The sequence below is a fragment of the Ascaphus truei genome, chromosome 1, assembly GCF_040206685.1.
Source record: "Ascaphus truei isolate aAscTru1 chromosome 1, aAscTru1.hap1, whole genome shotgun sequence".
NCBI lineage: Eukaryota > Metazoa > Chordata > Amphibia > Anura > Ascaphidae > Ascaphus > Ascaphus truei.
In genome coordinates this window covers 441,712,276-441,732,351 of record NC_134483.1, presented here as the reverse complement: position 1 = coordinate 441,732,351, position 20,076 = coordinate 441,712,276, and the positions used below count along the sequence as shown (strand labels likewise).

The 20,076-nt window shown below is 44.6% G+C and overlaps 1 protein-coding gene across 1 annotated transcript in view; it reads right to left on the bottom strand.

The window, feature by feature from the left end:
* BBS7 (Bardet-Biedl syndrome 7) overlaps positions 1-20,076 on the bottom strand; it is a 52,762-nt gene that overhangs the window by 7,462 nt on the left and 25,224 nt on the right. Inside the window, exons 5-14 of the mRNA XM_075616033.1 lie at positions 16,078-16,253; positions 13,408-13,594; positions 11,864-11,936; positions 9,526-9,642; positions 9,121-9,251; positions 6,065-6,149; positions 5,753-5,855; positions 3,305-3,497; positions 1,983-2,057; positions 555-620 (exon numbers count right to left, since the gene is read on the bottom strand). Of these exons, the coding sequence (XP_075472148.1) occupies positions 555-620; positions 1,983-2,057; positions 3,305-3,497; positions 5,753-5,855; positions 6,065-6,149; positions 9,121-9,251; positions 9,526-9,642; positions 11,864-11,936; positions 13,408-13,594; positions 16,078-16,253 (1,206 nt within the window). The remainder of the gene's footprint in view (positions 1-554; positions 621-1,982; positions 2,058-3,304; positions 3,498-5,752; positions 5,856-6,064; positions 6,150-9,120; positions 9,252-9,525; positions 9,643-11,863; positions 11,937-13,407; positions 13,595-16,077; positions 16,254-20,076) is intronic.

The following is a 20,076-nucleotide window of genomic DNA, read 5'->3' as shown; positions in this document are numbered from 1 at the left end:
AAATTGTATCTACACTCTGAATGTGCAGAAATGAAAGTAAACTGTTCACTTCTACATAAAGCTGGGGAAGAAAAAGCTACCTGCTCCTTTATTACTAGCAATTGTGAGTGACTCATCTGACAGGTCCTCACTGCACAGGTATCCCAACTGTACCTGGCTGTGAGTAATTTGGCTAATTTATGGAAACTATAATCATTGCTATAGGATTTACATATTTAACTAATTGGTAGTAGGATTTATATCATGTCAAATATTTATATAGCAGTAACATAATAATATGCTTTACAGTGGCTGAACTGATAGCTGGGACCCAAAGACGCAAGAAGAAGTTGCTTGGTGGTCCATTAGAAAAACATCACAGTGTAAATGAAATCTGCACTATTCCATGAAAAATCTGCCTACTATTATGCCTATTACTCTTGCAGAAATAAAAATAAATGTTATAGTAGCTGTGTCATGTATATGTATATATACACATATACATACATATAATTGCTAAATACAAAATATATGTAAATAGATACCACTGTATAAAGATTTTTTTTTTTTTTTACCTTCAGTTCCAACCGTGTGGTGTTTGCCTGGCAGCGATAGGTCGCAAGAAGGAAATTGCCATTGGGCTGTGCATTCAAGGTAAAATGGTAAAGTTATGGACTGAGAAAAGGTGAAATTGACACTAATCTAAACAAACAATCTCAATGATGACCCATTGTTGCAGATTTAAAAAAAAATTTTTTTTTACACATCTACATATAGTCAATAAGATCACAAATTCAGGAGCAGGTGAAACTGCAGGGCACAGTAACTCTTGTCCTTAGCCACATTGCATGTACTCATTGTACTCTAAATTTGATTTCCCACTAGGGTTGCCAGGTGCCTTCTCCAAAAATACTAGACACAATGGTGATAGGTGCGACGCGCGCCAGAATCGTTGATGGGCAAGAATGTTATTTATAAATGACCTGACTGTTGCGTAATTTGTTCTAAATTTAACTCCAAGTATCCACCAATTTATATTCTATTTCGTAAAATGTCTGGGGTGGAGTCATGGGAGGGATTGCCCTTCTGAGAATTTTTTTAGGAAATGGAATATGAAATGGTGCAAATTGGTGCATGCTTGGAGTGAAATTTAGACCAAATGATGTAATGGTCAGATCATTTATAAATAACATACCTGCAGTCACAGAGGCCCCCCTCCCCTCCTCCTCCTATCTAACCCTCTCCCCTCCTCTCTCACCCCCTTCCCCTCTCCCCTCTTCCTCTCTCACCTCCCTCCCCTCTTCCTCTCATCCCCCCACAGGACGTCCAGAGAAAAAACACACACACCAGGACAAAACAGAACAAATACACACAGGGCACACAGGTAGGACACAGTCTCACCTCTCTCTGCTTCATGCTTTTCCTCCGCTCTTTGGCCCCACCCCCAGGCTCCTGCCACCTCCATCCAGATTGGCTACATTACACAGCAGCAGCCAATCAGGATGGAGGAAGCTGCTCAGCCTACTAGCAGCAGCAGCCCTGCGCTCTCCCTTCTCGAGGGAAATCCGACGATTCCAGTCGCCCTGCCAGCAGGTTACTATGTCCAGAGAGGTAATACATGTCCGGTATTATCTCTCATTTTTTCCGGACAGAGTAACCAAATACCGGGCAGTCTGGTTCAATACCGGACACCTGGCAACCCTATTTCCTACATGTTCTTCCACAACAGGAAAGCTTTTATTAAAAAATTCAAACTTTAATAATATTACTACTATCTGCCATCAACATTGACAGAACTCTTGCTTATTCAATTGTGCTTTGTCCCATTTAGCTACTACTACTGTTTACACTTGGCGAAACCTCTTTAGTGCTCACTGGGCCAACAAGGTGAAGTATTTGCTGGTCTCTCCAGAATTTGCAGAGAAGATAAGAAATATTTACATAAAAATGTAACGCCTTTTATAGCCCCTCACAGCTAGAGAACAAAATCAGCAGTTTCTCACCTCAGTATCACAGCCACTGAAACTGACCACAGCAGAATTGTTATCTACATCCAGCAGGTCCACAGGGACATCACTCTGTAAATACCAAGATCATCAACATTAGGGCTGCTATATAGAGCATGAGGCCGCGCGTGCCTATGCGAACGCGCGTGCACGTGCCGCATGCTTTTCGTAAATATAGTGAGAGGGGAAGTATACTGGGATGGTACAGTGTTTGTGTGTGTTTGGATGTGTATGTGTATGTGTGTGTGTGTGTATGCATGTGTAACTTATTATTTATTTTTAAAAAAAAACTTGGTAAAAATAAAATATTTATTAAGTTTGTGCAGACTCACAAATACATACACACATACACAAACATATACTTACATACATACACATGCATACATATATATATATATATATATACACACAAACACACACATATACATACATTTAGCGCCGGTCGCGGCGCAAAAAGATTCTTTTCCCCGTCTTCCCCGCTCCCTGTCGGCTCCTCTCTCTGTGCCGTGCGCTTGCGCGGCCCTCGTATAGAAGGGCTGACTCGCGTCAGCCAACTAAAATTCCGCGAGCGGGCACGGTGTAGCACGCGCCTGGCACTATAGAACGTGCCTTAGTCTGCTAGTACTAAACAGAAGCTGAAAAACAGCATGGAAGAAATCCTATCCTGATAAATCACGGACTGATATAGATCTCTTCCAGCTTGTAGCATAATATTATTTGACCCATTTCCTGCTCACTGAATAATGTGCTATTCTTTAATGTACTGTGAGAATGAATTGTGCTTACACAAGTAAAGCGGGGAACAGGCAGATAATGAGGCAACTTCTTGGGACTAAGAAATTAGCTTCTTCACTAGTTACCTATTCTACAATGAAAATGTAGGTGGCTAGAAGATTGAAAATGCCCTAAAAGTTCACCCGCTCTAGTACACAGTGTGAATTGACACCTTCCTCCTTAAACTTCCATAACATTGAAGTGCGAGGTACTGCAAAATCCAAAGGTTTGTAGCCATTCACACAGTTTAGTGATCTTAAATTTACAGCATTGCTGGTGTTGGATTACAGGTTCAGAGCCATTGAGATAAACACATAAACCAAGTGTGGTCCTATTTATTATATAGGACAAGACAGGATGGATACATGTGAATGTCAACTGTTCCCAAAAAATGTATTTGAAGAAAAGGAGTTGTTTTCTTTAATACAGAATGGTTAGCAGTGTGCTAACCATATTACACATCTTCCCACGCTTTCTCAAGTTGGTTTGTGTATCATCAACATACGTGTTTCCACGTCCAAATATTTTGCCCTATTACCACTAACCTGTATCAAGACATTGTCGATAGCCATCTGTACTTCCAGAATAAGGCTGTAACTAGCATCGTCTGGATTCAAGGTAAACTTGTCATTAACACTGAACACGGGCACCGCAGAGACAGCAGTGGAAGACTGAGAAGACTGCTGGTACTTCTCACGCTCCTGAAGAACCTTAAACTGGAGCTGCTCCAAGTCAGACCTATTTAGGAAAAAAATATAATAGCCTATGTTCTGGTCCCATCTGTAGCCTTCGTTCATATGCAATGTGCCCACAAGCATAAAGATTGTCACCTTTGCTTTATCTGAATCCACAGAATGATATTAGGTTATTTTCAATGTAGCCAGGTCCTCCGGTTTTCCACCTCACCTTCACTGATGTCTGGGAGCTGCGGGGGCACCCACATCGCCGGGGGTAGTTGGCTCAGGGCGCCGCCATGTTATGCGCGGTTTACGCATGTGCAGAAGCGTGAGAGTTGCGACGGCCCCAGCAGACAGTTCGCGCACGCGCAATGAAAAGCGCGCGAAGGCTGGCCAATAGAGAAGAGGCTCTGACCAGGGACTACGATTCCCATGAGCTGCAGCAGGGTCACAGGGTGCCAGGCAACCAATAGGACTTGAGAGTGGCTGGAGACAGGAAAGGGAAGCGTGCAACGGAGACCACGCTAGCCAGTGGGTGATTGGGGAGCAAGGGGAGAGGAGGTGTGTAGTGCAGGGGGTCAGTGACCCACTGCATAGGCCAGGATATTCCCCTAGGCCCGAGCGCAGGCCCTGAGTCACCACCAGCTTGTGGTACTGCAGGGAACAGCCCTAAACAGGGACTTTACCCACTTACTGATAGTAGCAGTCAGGGACACAGCATCTTCCTGAGCTACATTGTAATCTGTAGTTTGGGATCAGACTACAGTGCGGAGTCAAGACTCATGAGAGATCTCCCGGATGGTGAGGGACCAATCGTGAGAGACGACGCTGGATCTGCGGATCCTTTTTGAAGTATCAGCGACCGGGTGCTGGAGCGCCCGGCAGGTATTATTATAAGTGCATCAACACCGGTACCTGTAGGCGCTGATTCCGCCTTGGGGGTGGGCTCTTTGGGGACACTTGGGGGTTAAGTGACCAAGGAGCTGGATCAATACATTGGACACAGTGTGGGGGTGTACACGGTGGTGGGAGAGGGACACTACTCCAGGGTGGAGCGTGGCCAGAGCCCCCGGTATAAGGCTCCTATATTCAAGATCAATCATATTGTGTGTATGCTATTATATTGCTGCCAAGGTTATTGATCATCCATGTGTTATATGCTGTTCACTGTTATATGTAGTCCACGTGTATCTATGCTCCCTACATATATAGTAAAAGGTTACAGAGTTGTGGATTGTCATTGTTATTCTTGTCCAGGGAAATCTCACTTATTGTGGATCCTGGGTGAATGGAGGCGCTGCCAAAGTACTTGTTGTTGCCCCAGGCTCCCAGTGGCGGAGGCTCAGATCTCAGTGAGCCATTAGGTAGATATAGCACCAGTAGACCCATCTAGTCAGACGGAAAGAGGGCTACATCAATATTACTGAAAGATGTCTCTGGGTCTGAAAAAGTAGTCAGTTTATGACAGACTACATTCCTAACCCCAAAAATTAATGATACCCATAAAAACCAATCCCACCGTCTTATTTTAACCCACGTTTCCTAAGTGAGGATACCTAATGTGATAATATACCACAAAAGAATAAACAGATCACCAGAGGCAGAACTAGTGCGAGACAACTGCCTCACATGCAGTCTGATAGGGGGTGCAGAATGGGACAGATCCAGCTATCAAACACGGCTTGCCGACAAGGGGAGAGCGGGGACATCTGTCCCGGGTCCGGCGGTTGACGGAGGGGGTTGCTGCGGCGGTCCAGTCCCAGAGGTCAGGCCCAACTTCCGGTAACAGACACTTGGTTGTGCACCCCTCCGCCACCGGGTTGGATCCCCCGCCTCCCATCTCTCTACAGGTAGGGCCCGGGGGAGAGAAGAGGGAGAATGAGAAAGAGGAGTGGAGAGAGGAGGGGGAGAGGAAAGAGAGAAAGGAGAAGAGAGAGAAGGGGGCCAGAGAGATAGAGTGAGTGACAGTGAACATGGGAGAGAGGAAGATAGTCTATAACTGGAGAGGGTGGATGGAAGTGGGGGGTGGAGGGGGGAAGGAGAATGGGCGCAGTTGGCAGAACTTCCCCATGGCGTAAAAATACATAGTTCAGACTCTGCAGTCTGCAGATCACTAAAACTACATATGGTATGTCACTAATTTAATTAGTTGTTTGCTCCAATTTAAAATCCTTTATTTCCATCATGTAGCTATTCTGCAGGTTAAAAAGTGGCAAATGTACTAAAAACGTGCATACTTAACTATATAAATAAAAGCAAATTATATCAGAATGTATATCTGGAAAACTGAACAGTTTTTTTTTTACTGAAGCTAACCTTAGGTAAGCAATTTTGTTCTGCATTTCTTGACTCATCTTTAACTCTTCACCAGGGCCAGCTTCCTTATGTATAGGCTCTGTAGTAAGTCCAGTTATCCATCCTGAAAAAGACAAAAGGCATAGTATGCAATCAGAACGCTTTAGCAGTTGAGGTATATTTTCATTATACAGCTGATCTTTTATCTGTTATGACAGTCAAAGGTGTTACAAACATAAGCAGTCACACAGTGATGTTTTGAGGAAACTATTGCTTTTGTAACTACCTTTTCCTTATCAGTAAATGCTTTAAATTATTATGTGTGCCACTTACCAGAATATGTGGCTAATACTATTTCATCATAGCCATCCTTCCCAACACAGCCTCCTTGGATTGATGTTATGCTTTCTGTTAAGGCCTGGAAAAAATATCTAGTGTTAATTATCATCTCTGTAAAAAAAAAATGCATGCAATAATATACTTCAACTACAAAAGTAAACACAAGCTCATTTTGGAGGTGTTTTATTTACGAGTTAATGGGTTTAGTGGCACTAACTTTAAAGTCACACTCTATGGGGCAGATCCACAAAGCTCCCTTAGTGACTTAACGAGACGTTAACTTCAGTTAACATCTCGTTAAGTGCTAACAGGTATCTTCAAAGCTCAGTAACGATGTGTTAAGTGCTCTTTTCTGCCATAATGAGCCCTTGCGTTACTATAACAGACATTGGTGCTGATAATATGCAGAGGCGTTCCCTCTAACAGCGCACATCCCAGAGCTCCGTAAGGCCTCGGTCCCGCTGCGCTCGTTGGCGCGGGCGGCAATGTCGCGAGTTCCCCACCAGCAGGGGAATCCTCGCGAGCCGGTCCCGGTCCCCCCTGGCTGCACAGCTGACTACACGCTGTCGCGCGTCAGCCGCTGGAGACACCAGAGAATGGTGTTTTCTAGCTTTGACGCGTGACGTGTGTGGCTGTGAGCCAATGGGGAGGGGAGGCTTCGGGAGGAGGAGAGGCTTCGGGGAGCGGGGAGGAGTGTGGGGGGAAAGCAGGTGAGTGCCTTTCTCTGTGTGTGTGTCTGAGTGCGTGCCTGTCTGTGTGTGTGTATGAGTGCGTGAGTGCCTGCCTGTGTGTGCGCGCGTGTGTGTGTGTATGAGTGCGTGAGTGCCTGCCTGTGTGTGTGTGTGTGTGTGTGAGTGCCTGCCTGTGTGTGCGCGCGTGTGTGTGTATGAGTGCGTGAGTGCCTGCCTGCGTGTGTGTGTTTAAACTTACCTTCCAGCTCCAGCCCGAGCCCGTGGAGGGAGGGGGGGGAGAGTAGCGGGTCCCTCCGCTCAAGCCACGCCCCCCCTCCCTGTCAAACCGCCCACCTCCCGATCAAACCTCCCACCTCCCGCCCACCTCCCGATCAAACCTCCCGCCCACCTCCCGATCAAACCTCCCACCTCCCGCCCACCTCCCGCTCCGGCTCCCGCTCCCCACAGACCGCAGATCGCGGTCTGTGTATCTCAGCGCACCGCCTGTCAGCAGCGCAGGTGCGCTGACTCTGGGAGCGGGGCCTTAGCCTAATAGTTAACACAGGGATATAACATTACGTGAGTTAGCAACTAAAAAGAAGCGCTAATTCTAAAGTGATGTGTGCACTATTGTGTGTATAATACCTATTACCCTAACAATCAGTAAGAATATAGGGGCAGCCTATGATATGACTCTGACCACCTAGTCAGAGATGTGTGAACAGGTGAAAGAAATATATAATCACTGGCGCCTATGAATGCATATAAAAAGAATAAAAAATAATAAATAATAAATAATAAAAAAGTAGTATACAACCCGGACTGGTTTTAGATAACTGGAACCCGGGATGATGTAATCATACACATGGAAAATAAAAAGAAATCCATAGCATCATCCACAGCTGGAGCAGGTACAGGAGGAAGTGGGACAGCTGCAGGACCCACAGCTGGCAATGGAGCCACAACAGGAGCTGCAGCGGCAACAGTAGCCACAGCTGGAGGGTCCACCTCCGTTAAACTAAAAAGGAAAAACTCCACTTGCTCTCCCCGAGTAGTAGTATCCTGCTGGGAAAACTTCTCCCTCTGTGGCCAGAACGTAGATTCTCAAAAGGGTGCGTAGTTTCAGCACGTTTTTATTCCTATTCAACTGAATGGGACTAAAGGCATGCAAAAGCTTAGCACCCTTTTGTGATTCTGGTCATATAAGCGCAAATTACATGCAACATGTATACAATATGAATGCAAGCAAAAAATGGGATCGTGTGTGTTTCAATGTTGAAAAGCTTTCCTAATGGGTATTAAGGTTTAACATGCCTTTAGTGCCAATTCTACGAATGTGACATGAGGAATAAGGCTACAGTTATTTGTTATCCAAGATGTTATTCCAGATCCCATTTTTCTCTGAGTTGGATGTGCGATAACACATCTCGCCAAATAAATTGGCAAAGTTATCCACTCGGCCTTTTATGAGCAGATCAAGTTCCTCAGCAGTAAACCTCACCATCCTAATCCTGCCTGCCTGGCAAGAATGACCACTATCTGCTGGCTGGGACATCTTGCTTACCTAGCCTAGGTATGGGATTTAACGGTCGTTATTTCACCTACATTTATACTTTATTTGTTTTTTTTGTGACATACGCACATGCACATTAAATAAGGCTAACGCTCGTGCGCACTAATATATTCTTAGCCCATGAGTTGTATCGATGCTAAAGAGCATGTGCTTCTGTATCGAGGATGCGATTAATAACATTGCGTATGTGTAGAACTGTGGTTTAACGGGTATGTGTGTTAGTAGATGTTAAAGCGCATAATGTATACGTGCGCAAGCATCTTAACGTACTACTAAGCCAATACTAATGAGGATCCTAATGGAAACTTTGTTTTTGCATGAAATTATGTTTGTGCATCCAGGTTTAAAATGGATACAAAGGTCAGATTCAGAATCCCTGTCTGCATTTAGTCACTGTGTGGTATACACTCATTAGTTTCTAATCTATACTATGAGCAAACATGAGGAAACACGTTAATGCCATCCCCCAAACCAAGGTTTGATACCTTCACTTACCACGAGTATAAAAGTAGCAATCTTCCCCAAAATGACTTTGTTAGCTTACCTTATCTGGGGTCCCTTGGAGCCGACACACAAAAAAAAACCCCATAAATATGGCCACGGTCGAGTTCATGAAAAGACAGTTGGATTGTCTGCTAGAATGAGCCTGGCCCCACAATCATTTTCTTTCTAGACTGGTGGACAACTGCTTGGAATTGGGGTGGGCCCATTGTCATCTCCACTGGGATCTCCACAGTTCAGGTAGACAAATAAATAATAATAATAATAAACATTGTGACCAGAGTGGACGGCTGCTGTAAACTTACATGATCGAACCGAAGAACAGGTTCACTTGCACTATCAAAGCCATACACCTCCACAGTCCCATCATCTCGACCTATCAGTAAGTCTTTCACGCCATCTCCTATAATGTCAAAGTTATCAATGCACAAGATACCTGAAACCAGACCAAAAGAACAAATAAACATTCAAACATAATAAATGTAGACAACTACGATAGTGTGAAGGTTCATGCTATCAAACGTGGGCTATTGTATATAAGAATATGCGGACAAAAAAAAATACATGTCATCCTCAGGTATAAAGCCACTATTTTGTCATCTGAAAAAAATCTGCAACAAGTACATACTGCTTTTAATGGAAGATATGCGTTTAAAAAAAACCGAATTCCTTACACTCAAAAACACAGTATATGAATTACAGTTACACACCTCCTCTTTTTTTCTCATTGCTTAATTCCCATTTAGGCACGGGGGAATTTCTGGTAATATGAATTAAACCAATCTTGCCATCTGATGTTCCGTACAGAAGTTCTTCTCCACTGTCACCTAATCATAAAAGAAAGGGTGACTTTAAAAAAGTGCTAACAGCCATCCAATCCTTATTTTGACTTGTCAAACAACCACTTTTTGATATATTTACGTACAATGGTGTTGCTAGAGGTAGCCTTACTATAACTGGCACAGACATTGTCACAATTTTGGATTGTACTGTCAAAGTACAGGAGCTATGTTCTAGGGCAGGGGAGCGCAAACTTTTTGTGCTGCGCCCCCCTGTCTCTCTGCCCCCGGCTCTCGCGCCCCCCTGCCTACCTTTATCCGCGTCAGATGACGCTGCGTGGGCGTGTGACGTCAGGTCACATGGTGCCGCGGCGTCTATTGACGCCGCGTTGCCATGGCGACGCAACACAGACTGCTGAATCCCGGTAAGTAAACAGTTGCAGAGGCCTCACGCGATCCCCCGGCATTTAAATTAAATGCCTGGGGGAAGAGCGCGGGGCCTCTGCAACTGCCCGCGCCCCCCCAGCACAATCTCCCGCCCCCCCCTGGGGGTCGCGCCCCCCACTTTGCGCACCGCTGTTCTAGGGCAACAAATGGCCTTTAGAGTAAGTTAAAAAAAATAAGCATCCCTATCGCTGTAAACAGTATGTTGGAGGACACAACTAAATGGGATTTGAGTAGTAGAATACCGAATTTTGTTTTGTTTTACTTTTAACAAGGTAGTAAGCTTTCCATAATTAAGGAATCAGTTAAGTGAATAAAGTATTAGCATTTTGTTGCCAGGTTTAAATATATGTAGTCCTGCATGGACTGGCACTTAAAAGTAAACTATTGGCTGGTAAGAAAACTGTAAATGGAAAAATGGAAAAATTATTGTTTTGATCAAAATAACTATATGGGACACTCTAGTTCATTCAGTAAAAACGTTTGAGTTCAGAGCTAAGGAAAGAAGGTTGTAGGACATCAAAATGACCCCACACAGATTGCAAGCACACAACGTTACATGCACTTCAGGATATTTTTGTACCCCCCAAAAAACTGTCAAAAACATTGAAAAATACATGTGGCCCATTTCTTCACTACATCCGGATGTGTTTGGATCTTCTGCTGTCTGGATCTATTGATTTAACAATGAGAGAGACACATTAAAATAGTACACTTGCTTTACTGTGTTAACTGTGCCAGTGGTGGGCAGACTATGCCACTGAAGATGCTCAATTGTTAAATATATAATTTAAAGGGGAAATCCCAAGTTTCTTTAAACAATTCATCAGTGCAATCAGCTTTAATTTTATTCACCCTACAGTACAATTTTTGTTTATTTGCTTACTGAATAAAAATGTCAGTTTCAATTTTCAGATGTTATTTTCTAATGATTGCATCTTTTACTTGATCCTTTTAGACAAATTATGCTGCCATCGTAAGTCAAACATGCAATCAAAAAGAGACTCTGGATGAACAATCTGCATACTGTATAGAACAGTTTACAAACAATTTTATCACAAAGGAGATTGTACAATGTAAAGAGCTTCACGCTCTTCCCCAATCCATTTGAAAGAAATGCCGAGGGATCGTGTGCGGCCTCTGCAGCTTCCCTTAGGCCTTGGCCATGTTTGGCGCTTGCTGGCGGAAGCGTGCTGACGCGCGCTCCCGCTCAGCACTGAGTCCCTACAGCCGCAATTAGAGCGGCTTTAGTAGGGGCTCACCTGCGCTTCCGCGCGCTTGTGGAAGCGCAGGTCTTAGGGGAATTTAAAATTCCCCCGCTTGCCGGTGAGACAGGCCGGTCAGGTGAGCGGTTCGCCCAATGAGGGCGAACCAGCTCCGTGACGTCACTGGCCCGCCCCCGGCCAGTGACACGCCCGCCCCCGGACCGCCCCCTGACGGCCTGCTGAGAGCGCTTGCGGTAAGCAACCGCAAGGCCAGGGAAAGCACCCTGAGCCTCAGCGCGCCTCAGCACGCCAGCGGTAAGCGTGTCCGAGGCCTTACCTTGATTCAGACGGCTTTTTCTCTTGCGCCCCCCTGCCTGCTCTCCTCCACTGCACATGCCCCGCGACATCACGACTCGTGGCGTCATTTGACACCGCGTTGCCATGGCAATGGCTGGATAAAAGGTGAGGGGGGGGGGCGCGAGCAGTGGGGAAGAGCAGGCAGGGGGCACAGGACAAAAAGTTTGCGCACCCCTGCATTACAGGCTGGAAGCAGAAAGGCTATTACAATGCATCACCTCATATGAACATGTGAAGCACACAAAGCTCAATGTAATACCCACCTCCGTTTCCACCGTTCAAAGCCAAGACAGAAGGTGGGCCAGGAACTTCAACTTCATACATTAAGTCAGAACCCTTTAAAACAAGAAACAATCTCTCAACAAATCTTTGAAATGATGACTGGATACTAGCACTACATTCAAGCTGCAGACCAAGCAATATCCTACATGTGTGTTTTTTTTTCTAAATCAGTTATGTACTATGATAAAATACTTTTAGCATTTATATTTAAAAAAAAAACCTCAGAGACATTTTTAATGTATTATAATGTAACAAGCATTTTTTGTTTCTATAGCAACCATTTACAAAGTCAAATCCTCTTCCTCTCCTGAAACAGGCTCTGGCACACCCCTTTTTGAGCGCTGTCCTTTCTAGAGTCCCTTGTATCTAGTGACTGCCTGGTCACATGATCTTCCCCTTAGAACTTTGCATATTTGGTCCTCTTCTGCTGCACTGACAGCCATTTAATGAACCCCCGAGCCGAATCTTCGCTGATCGATCACAGGAGAACGGATCGATCGGCAACTTAGCTAATTATTTATCATTGTGTTCATTTTATTGATGCACATATTAAAGGGGGGGGGATAAATGAAGCTTGGGCTGCTGCTTTAACACTGTAACTCAACAGGCATAGTTACCCTGGATAGATCTTTACACAGCATGAGTGAAAATGTAAATAGTTTCTCCTGATGCTACAGGAGTAGGGCACACAAAAGCACCGAATTACTTGCTCAAAAATAAAAATACCTGTAGTAACCTTTCCCTTGTTTGTTCATTCTTAAAATATATTTTGTAGTCAATGTATTTAGTAAAACGATCTCCTAAAAAAATGTGGTTTCTCTTATACTGAATTTGCTCCCCGAACTAATTCTGACTGAGCACTGCCTGTAACTCAGCAAGGAAGAGAGCAGAGCAGGAAACCGGATGCATGATCTGATTCCTACGCAACATGCAACTTAGAAATTGCCCATGAACAGGACCAAAGTGTAGATATCTACTTGGAGAGCAAGATAAATCAAACGTTCTTGGAAGATAGTACAAAACTGTTCTTTTCCTATGTTGTACCATACAATTTTTGACCAGGCTAATAATGGTACACTTATTAGGTTTGAACTGATCTATACAACTTGGTGCCCTTTTATTCGGAAATAATTACGGTATGCCTTTTCTAATTAAGACTTTAGAAAAATAAAAGGTTACTCCAGTGGACATGTGCCACAAACATGTTTGTACTCCCACATTTTGGGAGTAGTATATATTTTTTTACATTTTTCTTCATATTACCTATTTGTGGTCACCCAACCATAAGTTCCTAAGATATTTGGGGTCTTAACCACTGGTCAAGAATACTATGTGGGGATAAAATGGCAGTTGGTGTCAGCCGCACTCACTCGGAGATGATGTCACAGCTTTCTATTGACTACCCAGCAGCCATATTTGCAGTTCTTTTGTGTCTCAAGTCAGCACTTAAACAATACAAATATCTTAGGAACTTCCCATGCTTCAGGGGTCACATACAAGGCAACTAAACAAATAAGAATAGCACCTCTAGAACTCGAAGTACTCGGTCCTGGCAGGCCAGTATAGAGGTAATGCGCTCTAACTTCTCCACTGGCAGACAGATGACATCGCTGATTTTATCCCCTGACAGGTAGTAGTGTTGGTCCTTGCAATCACAATAATGGTTGTAGATATAACTTGCACACAGGAAGAGATCTGAACCAGATATATGCCTAATGAGACAAACAGAATGTCACATTTTGGATTATTCACAGAAATACAGAATTGTGGTGAACAATCAACCCTATGGCTCAATTGCACATTTTAGTAGCGATATTTAAAAATGCTCAGGGCTCAAACATGTTTGTTACCTCCACCAGGCCTTTATAATTGTCACACATCCAATTCCTGAAAGACAGTATCTGTATAAGAACCACAACGAAGGCAGTGTGCTGTTAATGACCGGTCTGCTTGGTGAAGTCGTGCCCCACAATGCCGTGCATATGGCTGTGCATGGCATTGTGCAGTGTAACTACAGCAAGAAGATCGGTCATTAATAATTCTACCTCAAACACAGTTCTTCTGAAGCTGTGGTTATTATAGCACCACTCCACATCCGTCGTCACTTTTCACGCTTGGTGGACATGTGTTCTTTTTTATCCCTGAACATGCAGATACCTAAACTCTTTCTACTCCCTATAATATACGTTTTCATCTACTATATTTGTTGAAGGACATAACGCAAAGAATATGAGATATCAAACGCTCCACAACACAAACAGCTACATAAGACATGATGAAATGGACACAATGGATACCAATCTGCTTTCCATATTTTATCACCAAAGCAACTTGTATCCAAACACATTCTAGATCAGTCATCACCTTACAGTATCAAAACATGGTGGGTACAATACTTTATTTCCTGGCAGAGGTGGTCCAAAATGAGAGATGCAGACGCTAAAACACTTCTCTTAACATCACTGATTGTATGAAAATGACAACGGATAAACAAGAGGGAATAAAATTGTGGATTATTAGTACCCAGTCATTTATTTCCAGGTAGGGAAAATAGAAATAGAAGATCAACTGTATACTGTTCTGCTTTAACAGGCCTCATAATTCATTTCAACTTAATCTCAACATGCTAACAAAAAAAATCTATATGCACTGGAGGAACTGTACAAAATGAATCTCAAATAAAATTACTGCAATTATGATCTTATTTTGCTTAGGAGTCAGTAGGCAGCAATATCTCATTTTCTGCTTCTTGTACGACAGACGTGCGATAAAATAACAGGTATACCAAACATTGGTAATTTCATTTGTTCAACTTTGCTTTCTAAGGCCCCGTTTATAGTGCAGGTGACGGCGACGCGACCGATGACGTCACCTGTCACCATTGCGATTATTACATTTCAAATTTAGGCGACAACGCTGGATACAAGGCCAACAACGTCATAAAGGGGGAAGGCAGAGGGACGGAGAAGATCCTGATTGGCCAAAAGGGGAGACCGCCGCCGAAAAAATAAAATATCAGTGACTACCAGATTTTTGATAGCACTGTCGATCCGTCGCCGTCGCGTGCACCATAAGCGCCGATAACGACAATGCATTTGTTTTGACGCGATGGTGGCGTCGCCGGCACTACAAGCGCAGCCTAACAGTGATGTAGTCTTCAGTGGGAGAATGCAGAGCACAGAGCCCTGTTGCTGTGCTCTGCATTTTTCCACTGAAGACTACATCATCATTAACTCCTCATGCTGGATGCACACTTTGGAGATAAGAACTTTCACAATCAGTGAGTACAACTTTACCTTTGGAGTTTATTTCTATGTCTTACAATGTAATCCTGCACCCTTTAAATACTCTAAGTTGTACCTCTCATCAGTGTGGTGGTGAACAGGTTAGAATTGCTTTACAGGCTTTTTTCTTCCCCTATTAACCATAAATCCCACTGTGAGGAACAAGCCCTACACGTGGCATCTACTATAATATGAGTAATATAAATAAGGATTGCTGATCAAGTTTGCATAAAGATATTATTCTACACTCCTATCAATAGTGTACCATTTGGCTCCAATACGGGACTTTAGATAGATTTTGGGACTACATAGTCCAACCTCTCTCTTGCTTTCCAACAGGTAAGATGTCATTCCCACAATCACTAGTGCAACCTTTTATTTCTTTCTTTTTTTTTGTCCCAAGCACAGCTTAACTCAGAGCATGAGCCATAGATAGTGGAAACCCTGACACTACAAGTCTTGGTGATGCTGAAGTACATTGTAATCTGGCTTTTGCTTCTTCTGAAACAGCATAAGCCTGTCCTTTGGTTCACTGCTGCGCTGTAACATTTATGTTAGCTACAAGCATTACCAATGACATCACAACATCTACTTTTCAATACTGCCACCTTACTCCATCATATATGCCACCTGACATCCTCTAACATCCACCACACCCCCTAACCTTAACGAGATCAACTGTGTGGCTGGACCAAACTCCCCCTAAGGCATACTCCGTACCACAAAGAGCAGCCACTAATCTTTTGTTTCAATTTTGCTCCTTACTGCCTATAAATTGTAAACGTTCATGAGCATGGCCCTCATTACCTTTTGTATCCGTTTGTGCTTATTTGTCCTTATTTGGTATGCCCTTCTGATTATAATAATAATAAAAATAATAATATATTTAGTACAAGGAAACCATTGCTTACATAGCTTTGATATTTTCAGTTAGGTTAGTTTCAAAGGAGAGAAATTGTTTCCCTCGCTTTGTAAAAGCTCGAACTTCAGATCCCGCAGCCACAAAAATCTTCTCCTGCACGGTGCTGAGAGCTCCTCCTAGCTCCAAACGCGAGACCTTCTGTCCCGGCAGGGTCTTGAATATTGCCTAAAAAGGGAACAAACGCTTTGTTACAACATTACATCTTAAACATCTCGTTTTTATTTTTATATTTCAATTGCACAAAAGTTAAGTATCTGTGTATACAAGTTCCTTTCCACACAATTTTGCTCTGCAAAATCCATTATTATTATTATTATTTTTAAATGCCATTTCTACAAAACTGCTCACACGGCAAAAATATTCACTAAAATAGTGCAGCATGCTGCATTCTCCATATTCAACCACCTGAAATATATTTAATACTAGCTGAGAGCCCCGGCGTTGCCCGGGATGTTTGTGGTGTGGGTGTGGCATTTGGGTGAGGAGTGGTCAACGCGGCCCATGTGCGGTGGTAGTGCTGCTGTGGCTGTACTGATGGTGATTGTATCGGTGTGCTGATTTTGGAGGGTTTGGTGCTGATGTGGGGGTGCGGATGTGGGGGTGCGGATGTGGGTGTGCCGATGGGGGAGGTGCAAAGGTGCCGATGTGTGGGTGCTGATGGTGTTGATGGGGGCTGGGAATGGCGGGGAGCCGAGAATGCCAGTGTGCTGGGGGGGCATGGGATAGCGGTGTGCTGATGTGGTTTTGCTGGGGATAGTGTGTGTATACGTGTGTGTGTATACACACGTGTGTGTGTATACACGTGTGTGTGTATACATGTTTGTGTGTGTGTATACATGTTTGTGTGTATACATTGTATGTGTGTGTGTGTGTATACATGTGTACGTGTGTGTGTGTACGTGTGTGTGTGTATACGTGTGTGTATACGTGTGTGTATACACATGTGTGTGTATACACATGTGTGTATAGACGTGTATACACATGTGTGTGTAGACATTGTGTGTATGTATATATTGTGTGTGTGTGTATACATGTGTACGTGTGTGTATACACATGTGTGTATACACATGTGTATACACATGTGTGTATACATGTTTGTGTGTGTCTATACATGTTTGTGTGTATACATAGTATGTGTGTGTGTGTGTGTGTGTACATGTGTGTGTGTGTACATTTGTGTGTGTGTACATTTGTGTGTGTATACATTTGTGTGTGTGTATACATGTTTGTGTGTGTGTATACATGTTTGTGTGTGTGTATACGTGTGTGTATACATGTGTGTGTATACACGTGTGTGTGTGTGTGTGTATACATGTGTGTGTGTATACAGTATGTGTACATGTGCGTGTGTGTATGTCTCCATGTGTGTGTATACACATGTGTATATACACATGTGTATACACGTGTGTATACACGTGTGTATACATGTTTGTGTGTATACATAGTATGTGTGTGTGTGTGTATACATGTGTGTGTGTACATTTGTGTGTATACATGTTTGTGTGTGTATACACGTGTGTATGTGTGTGTGTGTGTGTGTGTGTGTATACATGTGTGTGTATACATGTGTGTGTATACATGTGTGTGTGTATACATTATGTGTATGTATACATGTGTGTGTGTGTGTACGTGTGTGTGTGTGTACATGTGCGTGTGTGTATGTCTCCATGTGTGTGTGTATGTCTCCATGTGTGAGTGTACGTGTACATGTGTGTGAGTATACGTGTACATGTGTGTGTGTGTACGTGTCTACGTGTACATGTGTGTGTGTGTCTACGTGTACATGTGTGTGTGTCTACGTGCGTGTGTATACGTGTGTGTGTGTCTACGTGTGTGTCTACGTGTGTGTGTGTATACGTGTGTGTGCGTATACGTGTGTATGTGTGTCTACGTGTGTGTGTGTGTCTACGTGTGTGTGCGTATACGTGTGTGTGTGTGTCTACGTCTGTGTGTGTGTCTACGTGTGTGTGTGTACACGTGTGTCTACGTGTGTGTTTGTACGTGTGTGTTTGTACGTGTGTGTGTGTCTACGTGTGTGTGTGTGTGTGTGTGTGTGTATACGTGTGTGTACGTGTGTGTGTGTGTAAACGTGTGTGTCTGTGTGTATACGTGTGTGTCTGTGTGTATACGTGTGTGTCTGTGTGTATACGTGTGTGTCTGTGTGTATAGGTGTGTGTGTGTGTGTATAGGTGTGTGTGTGTGTGTGTGTATAGGTGTGTGTCTGTGTGTATAGGTGTGTCTGTGTGTCTACGTGTGTCTGTGTGTCTATGTGTTTCTTTGTGTCTACGTGTGTCTGTGTGTCTACGTGTGCCTGTGTGTATACGTGTGTGTGTGTATACGTGTGTCTGTATAGGTGTGTGTGTGTGTGTGTGTGTGTGCGTGCGTGTGTGTCTGTCTACGTGTGTGTGTGTCTGTCTACATGTGTGTGTGTGTCTACATGTGTGTGTCTGTGGACGTGTGTGTGTGCCTACATGTGTGTGTGTGTGTGTGTGTGTGTGCCTACATGTGTGTGTGTGCGCCTACATGTGTGTGTGTGTGTGGTCTCTGTGTGTGTGTGTCTCTGTGTATGTGTATGTGTATGTATATATATATATATATATATATATATATATATATATATATAGTGTGTGTGTGTGTATGGAGGGTTGAGGCTGGCAATGAAGGAATGGGGGGGGGTGGGGGGAGAGCTGCTTACCTTGCAGTCGGCAGCATGTTCCTCGAGGTGAGGCCTCCTGCAGGGCGGGAGCCCCCCCGGCAGGGCGGGAGCCCCCCCACTGCCCTCCGGCTCGAGGTGAGGCCTCCTGCAGGGCGGGAGCCCCCCCGCTGCCCACCGGCTCGAGGTGAAGCCTCCTGCAGGGCGGGAGCCCCCCCGCTGCCCTCCGGCTCGAGGTGAGGCCTCCTGCAGGGCGGGAGCCCCCCCGCTCGAGGTGAGGCCTCCTGCAGGGCGGGAGCCCCCCCGCTGCCCTCCGGCTCGAGGTGAGGCGGCGGTGCCGAGGAGCGTTGCAGGCGGCGCCGGGTAGGCTGGTCTTTGCTGTGAGGGGGGTGGGAGAGGTGAGCCGGTGCCGAGGAGCGTGCGGCGAGGCCCGTGGGTATGCTGCCTCACCCATCCGGCCGCTCCCACGTGGATGTGAGGCGGGAGGCAGCGTGTTGTGGCCGCTCCCCCGCGTGTGTCCCGGGCGCTCGCTCGGCTCCCCCGCTGACTGTAGCGGCGCCGGGGTGTGAGCTTGGGGGGGGGGGTGTGAGCTTGGGGGGGGTGTGTGAGCTTGGGGGGGGGTAAGCTTGGGGGGGGGTGAGGTGTGTGAGAGCTTGGGGGGGTGGGAATGTGTGTGTGTGTGTGTGTGTGTGTTTTTTTTTTGTGGACCTTTGGCCCGTCACTCCGCCTCAGGGGCGGGCCAAGGGGATGGTGTGAGTGTGTGAGGCCAATGAGAGGTGTGCGGGGGCGGGCGGCCCAAGGGACCAATGAGATTGCCGCTAGGGACACCGGACATCCAGGCAGGCAAACATACAGTGCTTTCACTAATATAGTATAAGATTATGTATGTGAAGTTTATTTTATATTTCTTTGCTATTTTCCAATGGTTAAGGTAGAGTACCCTAAACTTTCAGCATCTGGGTGCTTTAGAACAGCATATTCAAAAGTAGTATTTCTACACAATTCCTGCCACTCCTGTATCTCTACACAATTCATTCTCTCATTTTCTCTCTTATTCTCTCTCTTATCTCTACAAATTGCCAGCTATCGTCACACAATCCTAGATGCCTTATTCATGTACTTGGCTTAAAACTATTTTGTTTGGCACCTATTATCCAAGTACAAGAAGGTTTAGATACTGTAGTTTGTGTGTAGCCATACACTGTATTGCTTGTTAGTTATAGTCTGTCCTGTTTGTGATACGTTTCAATAACCCCTTTCCTGACAGAAAGGTCTCCAATAATGAATATAATTCTGGCCAAAGTATCACAACTACTGTGCCTGGCAGCAAAAGTG